Source organism: Anneissia japonica, unplaced genomic scaffold (assembly GCF_011630105.1).
Source record: "Anneissia japonica isolate Jap-2015-1 unplaced genomic scaffold, ASM1163010v1 scaffold3678_len381626_cov175, whole genome shotgun sequence".
Taxonomy (NCBI): Eukaryota; Metazoa; Echinodermata; class Crinoidea; order Comatulida; family Comatulidae; genus Anneissia; species Anneissia japonica.
In genome coordinates this window covers 252,932-267,839 of record NW_022753973.1, presented here as the reverse complement: position 1 = coordinate 267,839, position 14,908 = coordinate 252,932, and the positions used below count along the sequence as shown (strand labels likewise).

The 14,908-nt window shown below is 34.8% G+C and overlaps 1 protein-coding gene across 1 annotated transcript in view; it reads right to left on the bottom strand.

Moving 5' to 3' along the window:
* LOC117122982 (molybdopterin synthase catalytic subunit-like) overlaps positions 1–9,503 on the bottom strand; it is a 31,631-nt gene extending 22,128 nt beyond the window's left edge. Inside the window, exons 1-4 of the mRNA XM_033268766.1 lie at positions 9,360–9,503; positions 7,983–8,099; positions 7,746–7,896; positions 6,387–6,510 (exon numbers count right to left, since the gene is read on the bottom strand). Of these exons, the coding sequence (XP_033124657.1) occupies positions 6,387–6,510; positions 7,746–7,896; positions 7,983–8,099; positions 9,360–9,378 (411 nt within the window). The 5' untranslated portion in view covers positions 9,379–9,503. The remainder of the gene's footprint in view (positions 1–6,386; positions 6,511–7,745; positions 7,897–7,982; positions 8,100–9,359) is intronic.
* Between the last annotated feature and the right edge of the window lie 5,405 nt (positions 9,504–14,908).

Genomic DNA, 14,908 nt, shown 5'->3' with positions numbered 1-14,908 from the left:
TAAGGTTCTTTACAGTCCTGTTGTGCTATATGTAATTGGTAGTTTTTGTATTAATTTTTGTACAGCATTGATTGAAGTAGCCGGCGAAAACATCGTAGTAGCCGATCGAATGCGCCGGCCGCCGGCTCTTAAATAAACCCCTGAATGATCAATCAAAAAATTTGCTACGTGAAGTTACGCGTGACTGATCACGCTGAAAAGCTTATTGTACCGTTTCCACCCCAAGACTAATGATTGTTGAACATATCATGTTGATCGGTTGAAGCAATATTGAGATATCGTGGTCACAAAATTTGGGAGAAAGAAAGAAGAAAAAATGAAAAAAAAATAAAGAAAGAAAGATTCTGACAATAACAAGAGGTGATCCGCTAACGTTAGCGGATCACCAAAAAGAAGAAAAATCCGAATGAAAACAAAGGTGATACGCTCACGGAAGCGTATCACCAATAATATGTTTAACTTAATGCTAAACAAAACCAGAAAAATAATTAACACAATTGATAAAAATTCAAACGAGACAATAAAAATCATAACCCAGTATATCAAAGGAAAGCATCATATAAAATAAATTTAGACTTAAAAATGAAAGACAGAGAAAAGTCAAAAGTAGTACAAAGTCAATGAAAAATTGCTAATTACTGTAATTTAATTTATGGAATTATGGAGGGAGAGGGATTAAAATTGATATTTCGGACAATGAATCCTGTAGTATATAATAATGAGACAGGTGGCAACACAATTTAGATATAAAACGTTAAACTTAACTAAAAGTAAGAAGACCGAGATAAAATTAACCACTAGATTTGAACTTGTCACTGAGGACGAGTTAGGTGATCCGCCGCACTTTGACCCACGAGGAAGTGTGTGCGGTGCGGATTGAACAATATTTAAATGCTAAAAATGGCAAAATATGCTAATTTAGTTTGTTAAAAAAGGAATTTTAAGCATTTAAAAATATTTACTCATGCGTACGCGCATGTCATGACGCACGTGCGCATCTTAATGTCACTGTTGTCTCCTGATATGAGATATATATGTATCAACTTTCATTGACAAACGCCTGTTGGTGAAGGAATAATTATCATTCATAATATTTATCATATATAAAAAATCAGTTTTTTTGAATTCAGATGGCAATATGATGACGTCACAATGTCCGATCAGCTATTATGATATATAAAATCATATCTACAGCTCATGTGCTTTCAGAATATGTAATAAAAGTTAGGGGTCACCTTTCATCCTAAGGAGCTATAACTGATTTTGAAAAACACATGATATAAAGCATATATTAATTTTTGACGCACGCGAATGCTCACGTTATTACGCGCGCACAAAAATATAATGTACATAACATTTAACCATGACCTGAAGTTTATACCCACTAAATATGTTTCAGAAATCACGACTGATTAAGGTGATTATGGGGTCATCAAAGGCTGGACGAAAGAAAGAAGAGCGGGGTAAGCAAAACCCTATATTTTGACCATGATGACGTCATCAAAATGTAAAAAAATGCCAAATATATGAAAGAGAATTGCCTCAGCTACAACATACTCAAAGTTGGAAGACAATCGATCAATAAGCGAGATACGCTCAAATGCGCATTTGCTAAAATGAGGTCATCGATAATATTCAGTTTGTTGAATTCAGATGGCAATATGATGACGTCATAATGTCCGATCAGCCATTATGACCTATAAAATCATATTTACAACTCATGTGCTTTCAGAATATGTAATAAAAATTGGGGGTCACCTTTCATCCTAAAGAGCTGTAACTGTTGAAAAATTTTAATGCACGCGTACGCGCACGCAATGATGCGCGCACGAAAAATGTCCATGCATTAAATTTATCCTTGACCTGAACTTTTATGCCAATTGAATATGATTTAGAAATGTCAAATATTTATGATGATACAGGCGGTTTCAATGATTAGAGGAAAGAAAGATGAGGGGTCAGATAAAAAAAATTATGTAAAATATGATGACGTCATCAAAATGTAAACAGACTTGACATTTACAAAAGAGAATTGTCTGGGTTATAACACACTCGTTTGTTTGGAGAAAATCGATCAAGGATAAGCAAGATACGCTTAAATGCATATTTTAACAAATGACGTCATAGTTAAAAAATCATTTTTCTAAATTTCAAATGGCAATATGATGACGTCACAATGTCGGATCAGCCATTATGATCTATAAAATCATATCTACAACTCATGTGCTTTCAAAATATATAATAAAAATTGGGGGTCATCTTTCTTTCTAAGGAGCTATAATTGATTGAAAATAGGCATGTTTTTGGCCTATTTTTGCTCTATGTCGAAAAAAACGTGCACATGCTCTTATGTTCTATGCGCGTACGGCATTGCTATTGACCCAAAATGTCCAAAAAAGATTAGAAATTTGTGAATACAGTGTCAGGAACCTAAAACATTTTAAAAAACAATATTTCTAACTTCTGTATGTGTCGCGCGCGTAAAAATGCGCACGAGATGCCGAAAATTTCAAAAATGTTGAAATGCTCAAAAAAATGTTGAAAGGCTTAAAACGTGCTCTAATTTAGTCAAAAATTGATTTCGACCATTTTAAAATTTTGACGCGCGCGTTATGAAGCCCACGCGCAAAATGAGTGTACATTACATTCAACCTTCACTCGAGTTAATGCTCACGTAATACGATTTCGAAATGTCAATTTGTTAGGCTGATTTAATCAACTGCGTAAAAAACACAAAAATGCGCGTAGATGACGTAACACGTGACTGGTAACCTTGCAAAGCTTATTGTCACTATTTCAGGCCAAGCCAAATGTTTGTTGTAGCTCTCTACAAATTTGAGATATCGTGCGAACAGTAATTTGCCAGAATGTAGAATAAAAAAAAAAAAGGATCTCTAGCAAGAGGTGATCCGCACTAGATACAGATCACCAATAATAATAATAATAATCAGTCACGTTGTGTGCGTGTACAGTAATGGCACACAAAATAAAGTATTGTCATGTTTTTGATAGTTATTAATGCCACACGAATTTTCCCTTCATATAACCTATACTGTATACTGAAGTCTGATAGCGTCGAAATACAGTCTGCCGCCCTCTCTCTGTTGTATTTTTACATCTTTTAAGAATGAGGGATAAGAATGCTCTAAAAATTCATTCTTTTTGACCATGCTGACGTGATCAAAATGAAAAATAAAGGTACACGTCCGAAAGAGAATTGATTTAGCTATAACATACTCACAGGTGGGAGACAATCAATCAATAAGCGAGATACGTTTAAACGAGTATAAAAAGTAATAACGTCATAAATAAAAATTCAGTTTTTTCTTAATTCAAATGACAATATGATGATGTCACAATGTCCGATCAGCCAATATGATCTATAAAATCGTATCCACAACTCATGTGCTTTCAGAATATGTAATAAAAATTGGGGGTCACCTTTCATCCTAAGGAGCTATAACTGATTGAAAATAGGCATGATTTTATGCATATATAAATGTTGACGCACGCGTACGCGCACGTTAAATCACGCGAATGGAAAATTAAGGTACTTGACATTTAACCTTGACCTGAAGATTATGCTCACTTAATATGATTCAGAAATGACGAATGGTTAAGATGATATGGGCTCATCAACGTTTTGAGGAAAAAAAGATGTGGGGGTTCAGAAAAAACAATTTTTTTTACCATGATGACATCATCAAAATGTAAAAAAAAGTCAAGCATATGAAAGAGAATTGTCTCAGCTATAACATACTCAAAGTTGGAAGACGATCGATTAAGGATAAGCGAGATACACTCAAAATTTTTGAATGCATTAAATATAACTTAAGTATAATAATTTTCCTTTAGTGTATGATGCACAAGTCAATGGACATATTCGACTGGTCGTTCTTTGTTAAACCACGCCCAGCTGCGCAGCGGCAAAATCCTACTCAACGAAGACGACCAGTCGAATACAAAACTTGTAAATACTCAAAAAAAAAAATGGCTGTATAGTTACCGCGATACACGTTGCGTAATCAATATTGCTTCGAATTGTGGTAGTATGTGTTTTTATTTTCATCCAGTGTTTGAATTCTGTTAGCCTACAATTATGTGGGTAAATATTATAATTTTTATTTTATGAAATTTAATCTAAGTTATATTAACACAAATGTTGTTTATAAATTCACCAATCAGCCATGTTTTCTTTGGTCACGTGGATAACTTAACGCTGATTAACGCACTCTGGTGGACGTTAATTTTCGTTGTCAACAAAGTCTATTTAACGAACCAGTGAATGAAAATAATACTCAATGAAAATTTGTACGAAATGAACCAGTCGAATAAGCCCAATCACCATTCTTTTAATTTTAGTTTTTGATAACCAACTAGTGTAGCAGTCATCGGTTGCTATAGTGATAAGATCAGTATACTGTATGCGTATTTACATTTAGCTGTACTTATGCTGATCTGTGCTCCTGAGTACGTACGCGTTAACTACACATCAGCGGTACATAACAGTACGGATACGATGAATAACTATTGTAATTGCTAAATATTTTAGTGAGCTCATCAAACCATGTATTCCCACTGAATTTAGCACTAAAGACACCTTTAGTTTTGTTAAAGAAGTACGGAATTTAAATATGAAAAATAAATTTATGGTTTCCTTTGATGTTGAGAGCTTGTTTACAAATATTCCTCTCAAAGAAACTATTGAACTTGCTGTTAATACCATAATATGTCACAACGAAGAGCTAAAAATGTCTAAAGAAAACCTAAGTAAACTAGATTTGAACTCGTCACTGAGGACGAATTCGGTGATCCGCCGTACTTTGACCCTCAGGAAGCGTGCGCGGTGCTGATTGAAAAGTTTCATAATATGCTAACATATGCTGTAATTACTTTTAAAAAAATGAATAATTTAAAGCATTTTAAAAGACTTACGCATGCGTACACGCACGTCTTGACGCCCGTGAGCACGAAAATGTCTGTCTCTTATACACATCTAGATGTGTATAAGAGACAGCTAATTTAGTCAAAAAGTGATATTAAGCATTTTGAAATTTTAACGCACGCATACGCGCGCGTAGTAAATCGCACGCGTCAAATTAGGGCTGTCTCTTGTACTAATGTATGCAAGGTGTTCTATACACCTTGCATATGATTATCTAGAACGATCGTCACGTTACCTTAATTGGTAACAATTTGTTTTCACTAATTAATATTCATTCATTCTTTGTATAAATACTCTTAGTTAAGAATGACAAGGTTTTTCTTTCCGTTTATTTCGCCTTTCAGTTTGTACTGATGATGGGTGAGAGAGAACACCCGAAACATGTTTACTACAATTAAATCCTTAGTTCTTTTCTTAAAATGTGTTGTAATTTTCATCAATTTGCGTCTGTTTTGTTCCATCATTAAGGATTTTAGTTCGGAAGACCTGCCAATTTGTTTGCTTAGGAAGTATGAGAAGATATCCCTACGCTTCATTAAAGCTGAATTGGATCATCATTTTTTACACAATTGTAAAACGTTCGGCGTTTTCCCAAAATTCATATTGTAATTGTGTTAGAAAGAACTTGTTTGTAATGCTATTTTAACAGACATTCGTCACAGAAATAAACATTTTAGCATTCAAGAGAGAATGCAGTCACTGACTTTTTTGGTCGGTGCATGCAGGTAAAAATCATAACTATGCTAGGCTACAGCTAAGGCCTGGTAGGAGGAGGCCTTGGCGGCTTTCTGCCTGGACGTAGGCCTACATCCAACCAAATCTGTTCCTGGAGTCTTTAAAATAGGTCTAGAATATTCCTATTAAATGTTCTGTTTGTTTTGATTATGAGGGTTCATTGATTCAATGAATTCTTTATTTGTTCATACTTAATATTGAATTTGAAGTAACTTTCTTCGGGTCCTCATTAAGTTTGTTTTACAAAAGTAATTTTCAATTAAAATTCAATTTTCATCGCGGTGAAAAAATGAGTATATTTTTTTGCACACGAACCTAAAAAAAAATCAAGCCAAGCGTCCACTATTGAGAAATTATTGGACTGTGGGGGATAGGCTAATAACATTGGGAGTTGCAGTGATGACGTCACGATTGACTTATAATAATTATTAGGAAATGTTATTCACAATCACTAAGGCATGGATGACCACATAAGCTAGAGTTTATGGATAACAGCCTGGCTGCTTGCAGAGTTTACATATAAATCTCTGTCCACACTATCACATTTTATGTGACAATGCTCATATTTGGGTGTAATATGACACCACCACGACAAAGCATTATGATAATGTGTGTGTGACAGCAGGGTAGGACTTAATATATTAAATGCACGCTGTGTAGGGACATTTTTGCTAGTGTCTTTAGATATCTGCAAAGGGGTGTTTACCTTTTTCCAAATTGGCACCATCTCTTTGAGCTTGTCGATGCAGTACTGTACAGCTTCTAGTGATTCTTTACGATGATTTGATGAGATGGCAATGATCACACTTGCTTCACCAATCTTAACTAAGCTGCAAAAAATGTAAATCACTTTTTTCTAAGTTTATATATTTCTTTATATTTTTGGTTTTTAACACCTTGCATCCATAAGTAATCAGGTATTATTAATGCCTATACCATTACACTTTACACCTCCTAACCCAACCATTTGAAGGAAAAAGAAGCAAGTATTAGATATTGGTAATTACTGTATATGCTGCAGAAACATGGACGCTAAACACAAATATGATCAGAGTACAGGCTTTTGAAATGTGGATATATAGGTGCATAATGAAAATCTATTGGAAAGATAGAATCAGAAATACAGAAGTGTTGTCTCAGTAGAGCACTAGTACACTCAATAAAGAAAAGAAAGTTAGAATACTTTGGTCATCTTATAAGGAAGGAAGCATTGCAGGAGGAGATACTGGAAGGGAAAATTGATGGGAAAAGAGGCAGAGGTAGGCCGCGACTTACATGGACTAACAACATAAAAGAATAGACGGGAATGAGTTACGAGAAGTGTGTGAGGATGGCGCAACATAGAAAAGAATGGAAATTCATGACAGCCGATCTACTTCGAGCAGAGGACACCAACAGGTAACAGGTATTAGATATTGGTGTTGAAATGTTAAACTTTTTATTTTAGTTGTAAAATTTAGAATATATAATAATTGATAAAAATTCTAATGAAGATGAAATTAAAACTTTTTATTATTCTAATCTACACTATACATAGTTGACTAAAGTTTTGGTTGTAAAATTTATTATACATTTCCCTTTAGGCGAGACTTTTTTTATTCCTTGTTTAGCGAACCCGCTGACTGCAAATATTGATGATTTCAAATAAAAATAAAATTTTATAATTGGCCAATTAGCACACCCGCCACCACAAGAAAGTGGAAATTTCAGAAAAAAAAAATAAAAGTTTTTCTTTATTTTTATTACGCCCTCCACTGCCTTGAAATATCCAAAAATAAGATATGTATATTTCTTTCTAATTATTATAAATTTGAAGCATTTAACCATTCTATTTTACATTCACCAATAAAGTTTTATTTTTATATCTCCTCCATCTGGATGTTTTTGGCAAAACTATTTGCTAAATAAGAAAACAAACTTTTACTTTTATTCCGCCCTCCCCCGATGATCGTGAAACAAGGAATAAAAAAAGTCTCGCCTTAATTTATAGTATATTACAAATGTGCATCTACTGTATATAACATTTTTTCCAATGGATCTTCTGGATAAATTCTTAATATCTCACCCCAGTCGGTGAAACACGGCTATGTGTTCAACCTGCCATTTTGATCGAATGTCTGTACATATATTTTCTATTTCCTTTTCAGCCATAGGAACGTATGCTTCATATTCAAGCCTGGCAACCTTCTTACCCTCAAAATGATCTCTCGTCGTACCTATGGAGAACAAAATATCATTGATGAACACAGGTTATAAATACATAACACATATTAATAATGTTCAACTTATGAAATCAACTCACCAGCAAAAAGAGAAATAGCACCACAAGATGGAGATCCAACTATATTATAGGCATCTTCAAATTTTAAAACATCAGGTATAATCTTGATTACATTTTGGCACCCTTTGCATGCCATACCTGAAATGCAAAACTACTGTATTTAAATAATCATTTCAACAAAGCCTTTCACATTGGCAATCAAGATTGTTTATTGGCTAAATTGTTATGAATAATTTCATGAAAGCCAAATTCTTATTCTATGCGATACCCCATCCTGGGCCATGTGGCTCTTTGAGTCTTAACCTTCAAGAGCCTGGGGCTGAAGAGGGGAGGGGTGAGGAGCAGCTCTTGTATGTAGCAAACTATTCTGTGCTTAGGGTTGAATAAATTCATCTGGTTCCAAGTTCAATTTATTAGAATTATTACTTTTATGTTGAACCAAAAAATGTACAATAGATTACCTGTAACCTTTGCCAACTTCTTCAGACTGAAGCATGTGCTATAGTGGTCTGGTTTGGCCCAGGTTGCACTAGATTGCACCACCAACTGCCCTTGATGTTTCAATGGTGGTAGGTCTCCGGGGGCCCCTCATGCTTGTACTTTTTCCAGCAACCCATCGTATATGTGCGGCAAGTCATATCCTCCGATGTCTCTGTTTATTGTTGTGGTCCCTTTTTCTGATGCAAACTGCCTCTTTTATTTTTCTTCTATCTATGTTGGATTCTTTTGCAATGACTGTGGCATTCCAATTCGGAACATGATTTTGTCCTCTACTGCATGATAATAATAATTGAAAAACAACCTAGTTCACCCAAAGGACAAGATCAAGAATGACGATATGTGCGGGGTCGGTTATTAGGTAAACTGTCTCAATTGTGAAAAGGTCTATGTAGGAGAGACTGGGAGATCGCTCAATGTGAGGATTGGTGAACACAAGAAAGACGTATTAACACACAATCAGGGGGTAAAAACACGGGCTTCAAGATCATCACAAATCTGCCATCACTGATCATGCAGTAGAGAACAATCATGTTCCGAATTGGAATGCCACAGTCATTGAATCCAACATAGATACAGTACAAGAAAAATAAAAGAGGCAATTTGCATCAGAAAAAGGGACCACAACATAAACAGAGACATCGGAGGATACGACTTGCCGCACGTATACGATGGGTTGTACAAGCAGGAGGGGAAGCCCAGAGACCTACCACCGTTAAAACATCAAGGGCGGTTCGTGACGCAATCCAGTGCAACCTGGACCAAACCAGACCACTATAGCACATGCTTCAGTCTGAAGAGGTTGGCAGTCTGCCAATGAAACGTTACAGGTAATCTATTGTACGTTTTTTGGTTCAACATAAAAGTAATAATTCTATATTCTGTAATTGCTAAACGTACCAGAGGCAGAGCTATCCATATTTAACCACCACTTAATGGTGGTATAATTGCAATTTCAAAATGTTCCTTTAAATTAAGTGAGGTTGTTTTGTCTTCTACATATTCTTGATTCACAGCAATAACCAGGCTCTCCTCTAAAATTTCAAGTCTGAAAAAAAGAAGATAATTATTCACAAACAAATCCATGTTTTATTGATGTAGAGATGGTTGTGTATTGGAGAGAAGACAACCATCAGATTTTATCATACAAAGTGGAACAGGTTAAATACATATTTATTGCCTGTTAATTAGTGTTAAAAATATGCTGCCAGCCAAAATGCAGAAAACAAGAATTACTATGAAATTAAAAATTAAAATGAACGTAATTTTATAAGAACAAAATAGCAAAAGTAGTTTATTTTTCAGTTTCACGTCAGTTGCCCGTGTGTTATTCCTCTATATCAAGTCCCAACTGAGGGACCCTTTCGAGTATTCAAGGTAAACGAGTACGGTAATATTCTGCTGTACAATAATATTTATTTACCTTTGAAAAGTGTAAAAAATTAAGAAAATTTTGAGTCTGAATTTGGCGAAAATATAAGAACCTGGGCAAAACTTTTAACTGGTTATTATAAAAAAAACAAAGTGTAGCTAGTGTAAACTGTCTGAATTTGAATAGGCTTGCCTAAAGCTTCATGATTCATTTTATGACACGCAACAAGCAATCATAGAAAATGCTATCTAGGCTTACCATAATAATTAATATTTAATAGATTTTATTCCATTTTATCTTATACTTATTTATTTGGCATCACTTCCAAGTGAAGCAAGAGCAGGAAACCCATGTCACCAGAAGACATGCGACTCATTCGTTCATTAGCATTATCGTTTAGGTCGATTGAATCTGATAAAATATTAGCTATCTAGGTCTAAGCCAAAATGCTGGTACTACTAGTACTATACCAGGCATAGGAAACATGTCAACACATACCCAAATTTTGGAAGACCCGTACACAGAATTTTGGCGTAACCATACCCATCTTGCTAACCCGTGCACAACCTGTATGCTAACCTGTACCCAAGTTTGATGAAAGATATTATTTTCTATATAGAACATTATGCAAACTGGATTGCCTATTTAGATAGTAATCATATTATAATGTATTATAAACACCAAACTTACCGGTTAGAAGACATTATTATCTTTGATAGAGCATGCATTAAAACAAGAAATTCATGATTGCCAAGACGCCATAATTTTCATGCATTTCGGTCGCGAAGTAGTTTTATGATTGTTATTGTTTCAGAGAAATTGTAACTACAATTAATTTGAATATAATTTTAGTGTGTTATTTAGTATGTAGTGTTTGACTTTGAAAAACAATGTTCTTTTTCTTCTTGTAGTTCCCAGAAGTGAAAAGTCGAATCCCAGTACATTTATATTTATCAATTTCTGAATTATTTATAATAAAGGCCTATGCGTTTTGTTACGGTGTTGATGTAATACTAGATACCGGTAGTTTTTTTTTGTCAATTTTTTTTTATAGTTAATTTATGTATTTATAGATTCTATCAAAACTATATTTATATTTTCATTTATTGGTGATCCGCATCTAGGGTGGATCACCTCTTGTTATTGTCAGGATCATCATCTTATTTTTATTCCTCTTTCTTTCTCCCCTTTTCTGTTCGCAAGTTATCTCAAAATTGCCGCGAGCTACGCACATGTCCACTTCAACGAACATTTGGCTTTGCATGGAATAGTCACAGTAAGCTTTTCAACGCGCTCAGTCATGCGTGACGCCATCAACGCGGAATTTTGTGTTTTTACATTATAGGTCATATCAGCCTAACGAATTGCCATTTCAAAATCGTATTAAGTGAGCATTAACTTCAGGTTAATGTTGAAAGTAACGTACCTTAATTTTACGGGTGCCCTTCATAACGCGTGCGCACATGTGCGTAAAAATTCAAAAATTGAAGTTCTAAATTTTTTTACATTTTCCACTACTAACATGCATTTTTACTTGCGCAGCACGTACGGAAGCTAGAATTTACGTTCTGATCTTTTCAGTCATCTTATGGCCAATAACAATGCCGTACGCACGCATCAAACATAAAGAACTTTGCGCGCATTTGAGCCGATATACAGTGAAATTATGCTAAAATCAGGCCTATTTTTAAAGTTATAGCTAGGATGAAAGGTGACCCCCCCAATTTTTATATACTGTATTTTGAAAGCACGAGTTGTAAATATGATTGCTGATCGGACATTGTGACATCATCATATTGCCATCTGAATTCAAAGAAACTGAATTTTATCTATTTTGAAAATACGCATTTGAGAATATCTCGCATATCCTTGATCAATCCCTTAACGTGTGTGTACGCGTGCGTCAACAATTTTATATGCTTAAAGTTATGCCCATTTTTAATCAGTTATAGCTCCTTAGGAGGAAAGGTGACCCCCAATTTTTATTACATATTCTGAAAGCACATGAGTTGTAGATGATTTTATAGATCATTACGGCTGATCAGACATTGTGACGTCATTATATTGCCATCTGAATTTTAAAAAACTGAATTTTTATTTATGACGTCATTATTTTTCTACTCATTTGAACGTATCTTGCTTATTCTTGATCGATCCTCTTCCACCAGTGAGTATGTTATAGTGGAGACAATTATCTTTCGGAAGTGTCCCTTTTTTTCCATTTTGATGACATCATCATGGTCAAAAAGAATGAATTTTTGGAGCCGTTTATCTCTCTTTCTTAAAAGATGTAAAAGAAATACCACTGCAGATGGCAGCAGACTGTATTTTGACATCATCATGGTGAAAATGAAAGTTTTTTTATCTCCCTCATCTTTTTTTCTTTAAAGCTTTGACAATTCCCATAACGATTTGGCATTTCTAAATCACTTCAGGTCAAGGGTGAATGTCATGTATCTTAATTTTCAGTTCGAACGTCATATCGTGCGCATACGCGTATGTCAAATTTTTTGAAATGCTCCAAATCATGTCTATTTTTAATCAGTTATAGCTCCTTAGGATGAACCGTGACCCCCAATTTGTTTTACATATTCTGAAGACACTAGTTGCAGATGTGATTTTATAGACATTGTGACATCATCATATTGCCATCTGAATTAAAAATTTAATTTGTATATATGACATAATAAGTTTTATACGGATTTGACCGAATCTCTCTTATCCTTCATCAACCGACTCCCACATTTGAGTATGTTATAGCTGAGACAATTCTCAGCTATGATGATGTCATCATGGAAAAAATGAATTACTTTTTGGACCCTTCATCTCTCTTTCTCCAAATCTGTGAATATGCACGACAGAGGGCAGCAGACTATATTTCGATGATATCAGACTGATAGATATAAAGTTCATATGAAGGGAAAACTTGTGTGGCATTACCAACCAACAGGCGTTTTTAATTGACACTTGACAAGGTTCAATTTCGTGTGCCATTACCGTCCGTGAGCGTATGAGTGTGACAATTCTCAATATCACTTTTTATAATTTAAAGTACGTTTCAGGTCATTTTCAGCATTCCAAAATTTTCCATAATTTACACAGTGCGTTCAATTTTACGCGCACAGCACGTACTGAGCTAGAAATAACGTTTTGTTATATATTTTGGGTTCCTGAGACTGTATTTACAAATTCCCATTATTTTTCAATCATTTTATGGGCAATAACAATGCTGTAGGCGCGTATCAAATATACGAATCCGTGTGTGCGTTTTTGTCAATATACAGTGAAAACATGCAAAAATCATGCCTATCTTTACTCAGTTTTAGCACTCTAGCATCATATGCATGGTGATTCCTAATTTATTACATATTCTGAAAGCACATGAGTTGTTTGACTGACTTATGCAGAACGTAGTATTTTGCTGAGACATTTGAATAGCAATTTTAACTATTTTGCTTAATTAAATTAATTGTCCTCCTATCCTGAATACTCACCTGAAAGTTATTATACTTGTAATAGTAAACTTTACTAAGTGCCTACAGTAGTGACAGGTTTTTACAAATAGGCCTAGTGAACACATATTTATTTTTAGTTAACATAACTTTTTATTTACTATGTTACTCCAACTAACTATTCTATTAGTAGAACATAGGCCTACTAAGTAATTAGTAGCTCCGCATAGTACACTATAGGAAAATTATTATACGAGAGGTTAAGCCGGGCACTCACTGCATCGTACGACGAATCCAACTCCACTCTCCGTGAGCGATAGATGACACGGCGCCGTCTGCTGATTGTCTTTTTGGTCAATGAAGACAAGTAAAAATCGTGCAATGATTTCATAACTATGCTAGGCTCCGAATAGTAGGAGAAGGCCTCGGCGGCTTCCTGGCTGTAGGCCTACAGTACATCTAATTTTTTTACTTGAGTGTTTTAAAATAGGTCTAGAATATTCCTATTAAACGTTCTGTTTGTTTTAGTTTATTAGGGTTCATACTTAATATTGAATTTGAAGTAATTTTCTTGCAGGTTGTAATTGGTGATATGCTTCCCCAGCGGATCACCTCTTGTTATTGTCAGGTTCTTTTTCTTCTTTCAGGCTATTTTTGTTAACACAGCAAAACACAAGCCCACTTCAGATAACATTTAGCTTGGTCTGGAATAGTCACAATAAGGTTTTCAATGTGCTCAGTCATGCGTGACGTCATCTACGCGCAATTTTGCGTTTTTACATTATCGATCATATCATCCTAACCAATTGCCATATCTCAATCATATTTAGTGGGCTTAAATATCAGGTCAAGGTTGAATATCACATACCAAAATATTTTGTGTGCGCATCGTAACACGCGCGCATGTGTGCGTTAAAATTTCAAAATGCGCAAAATCACTTTTTGACTAAATTAGAGCACGTTTCAGGCCATTTTGAGCATTTTAATTTTTTTTGAAATTTTCAACATTCGTGCATTTTTACGCGCGCAGCACATCCGGAAGCTATAAATTATGTTTTTTTTTTTACATATTTTTGGTTCCTGACATTGTTTTCACAAATTTCCATTCTTTTTAGTCATCTTATGGCCAATAGCAATGCCGTACGCGTGCATCAAACATAGGAATCTTTGCGCGCGTTTATGCCGACATACAGTGAAAATCAGCTAAAATCAGACCTAATTTTAATCAGTTATGGCCCCAGATTTTTATTCCATATTCTGAAAGCAGATGAGTTGTAAATATGATTTTATAGATCATAATGGCTGATCGGATATTTTGACGTCGTCATATTGCCATCTGAATTCAAAGACACTGAATTTTATCTATGACGTTATTTTTGAAAATACGCATTTGAGCGTATCTCGCTTATCCTTGATTTTATATTTTGATGACGTCCTCGTGGTCAAAATAAATGTTTTTTCTGACCCCCTCACATCATTCTTTCCTCAAAATGTTGATGACCCCATATCGGGTAATTCCGTGTCAAATCAACTAGAGGTCCCAGGTCGACCGTCTCGGATTTTGATGAAACTCCATAAAAAAAAAAAAATGATCCACTATGTGAAAAATCAACATACACAAAAGA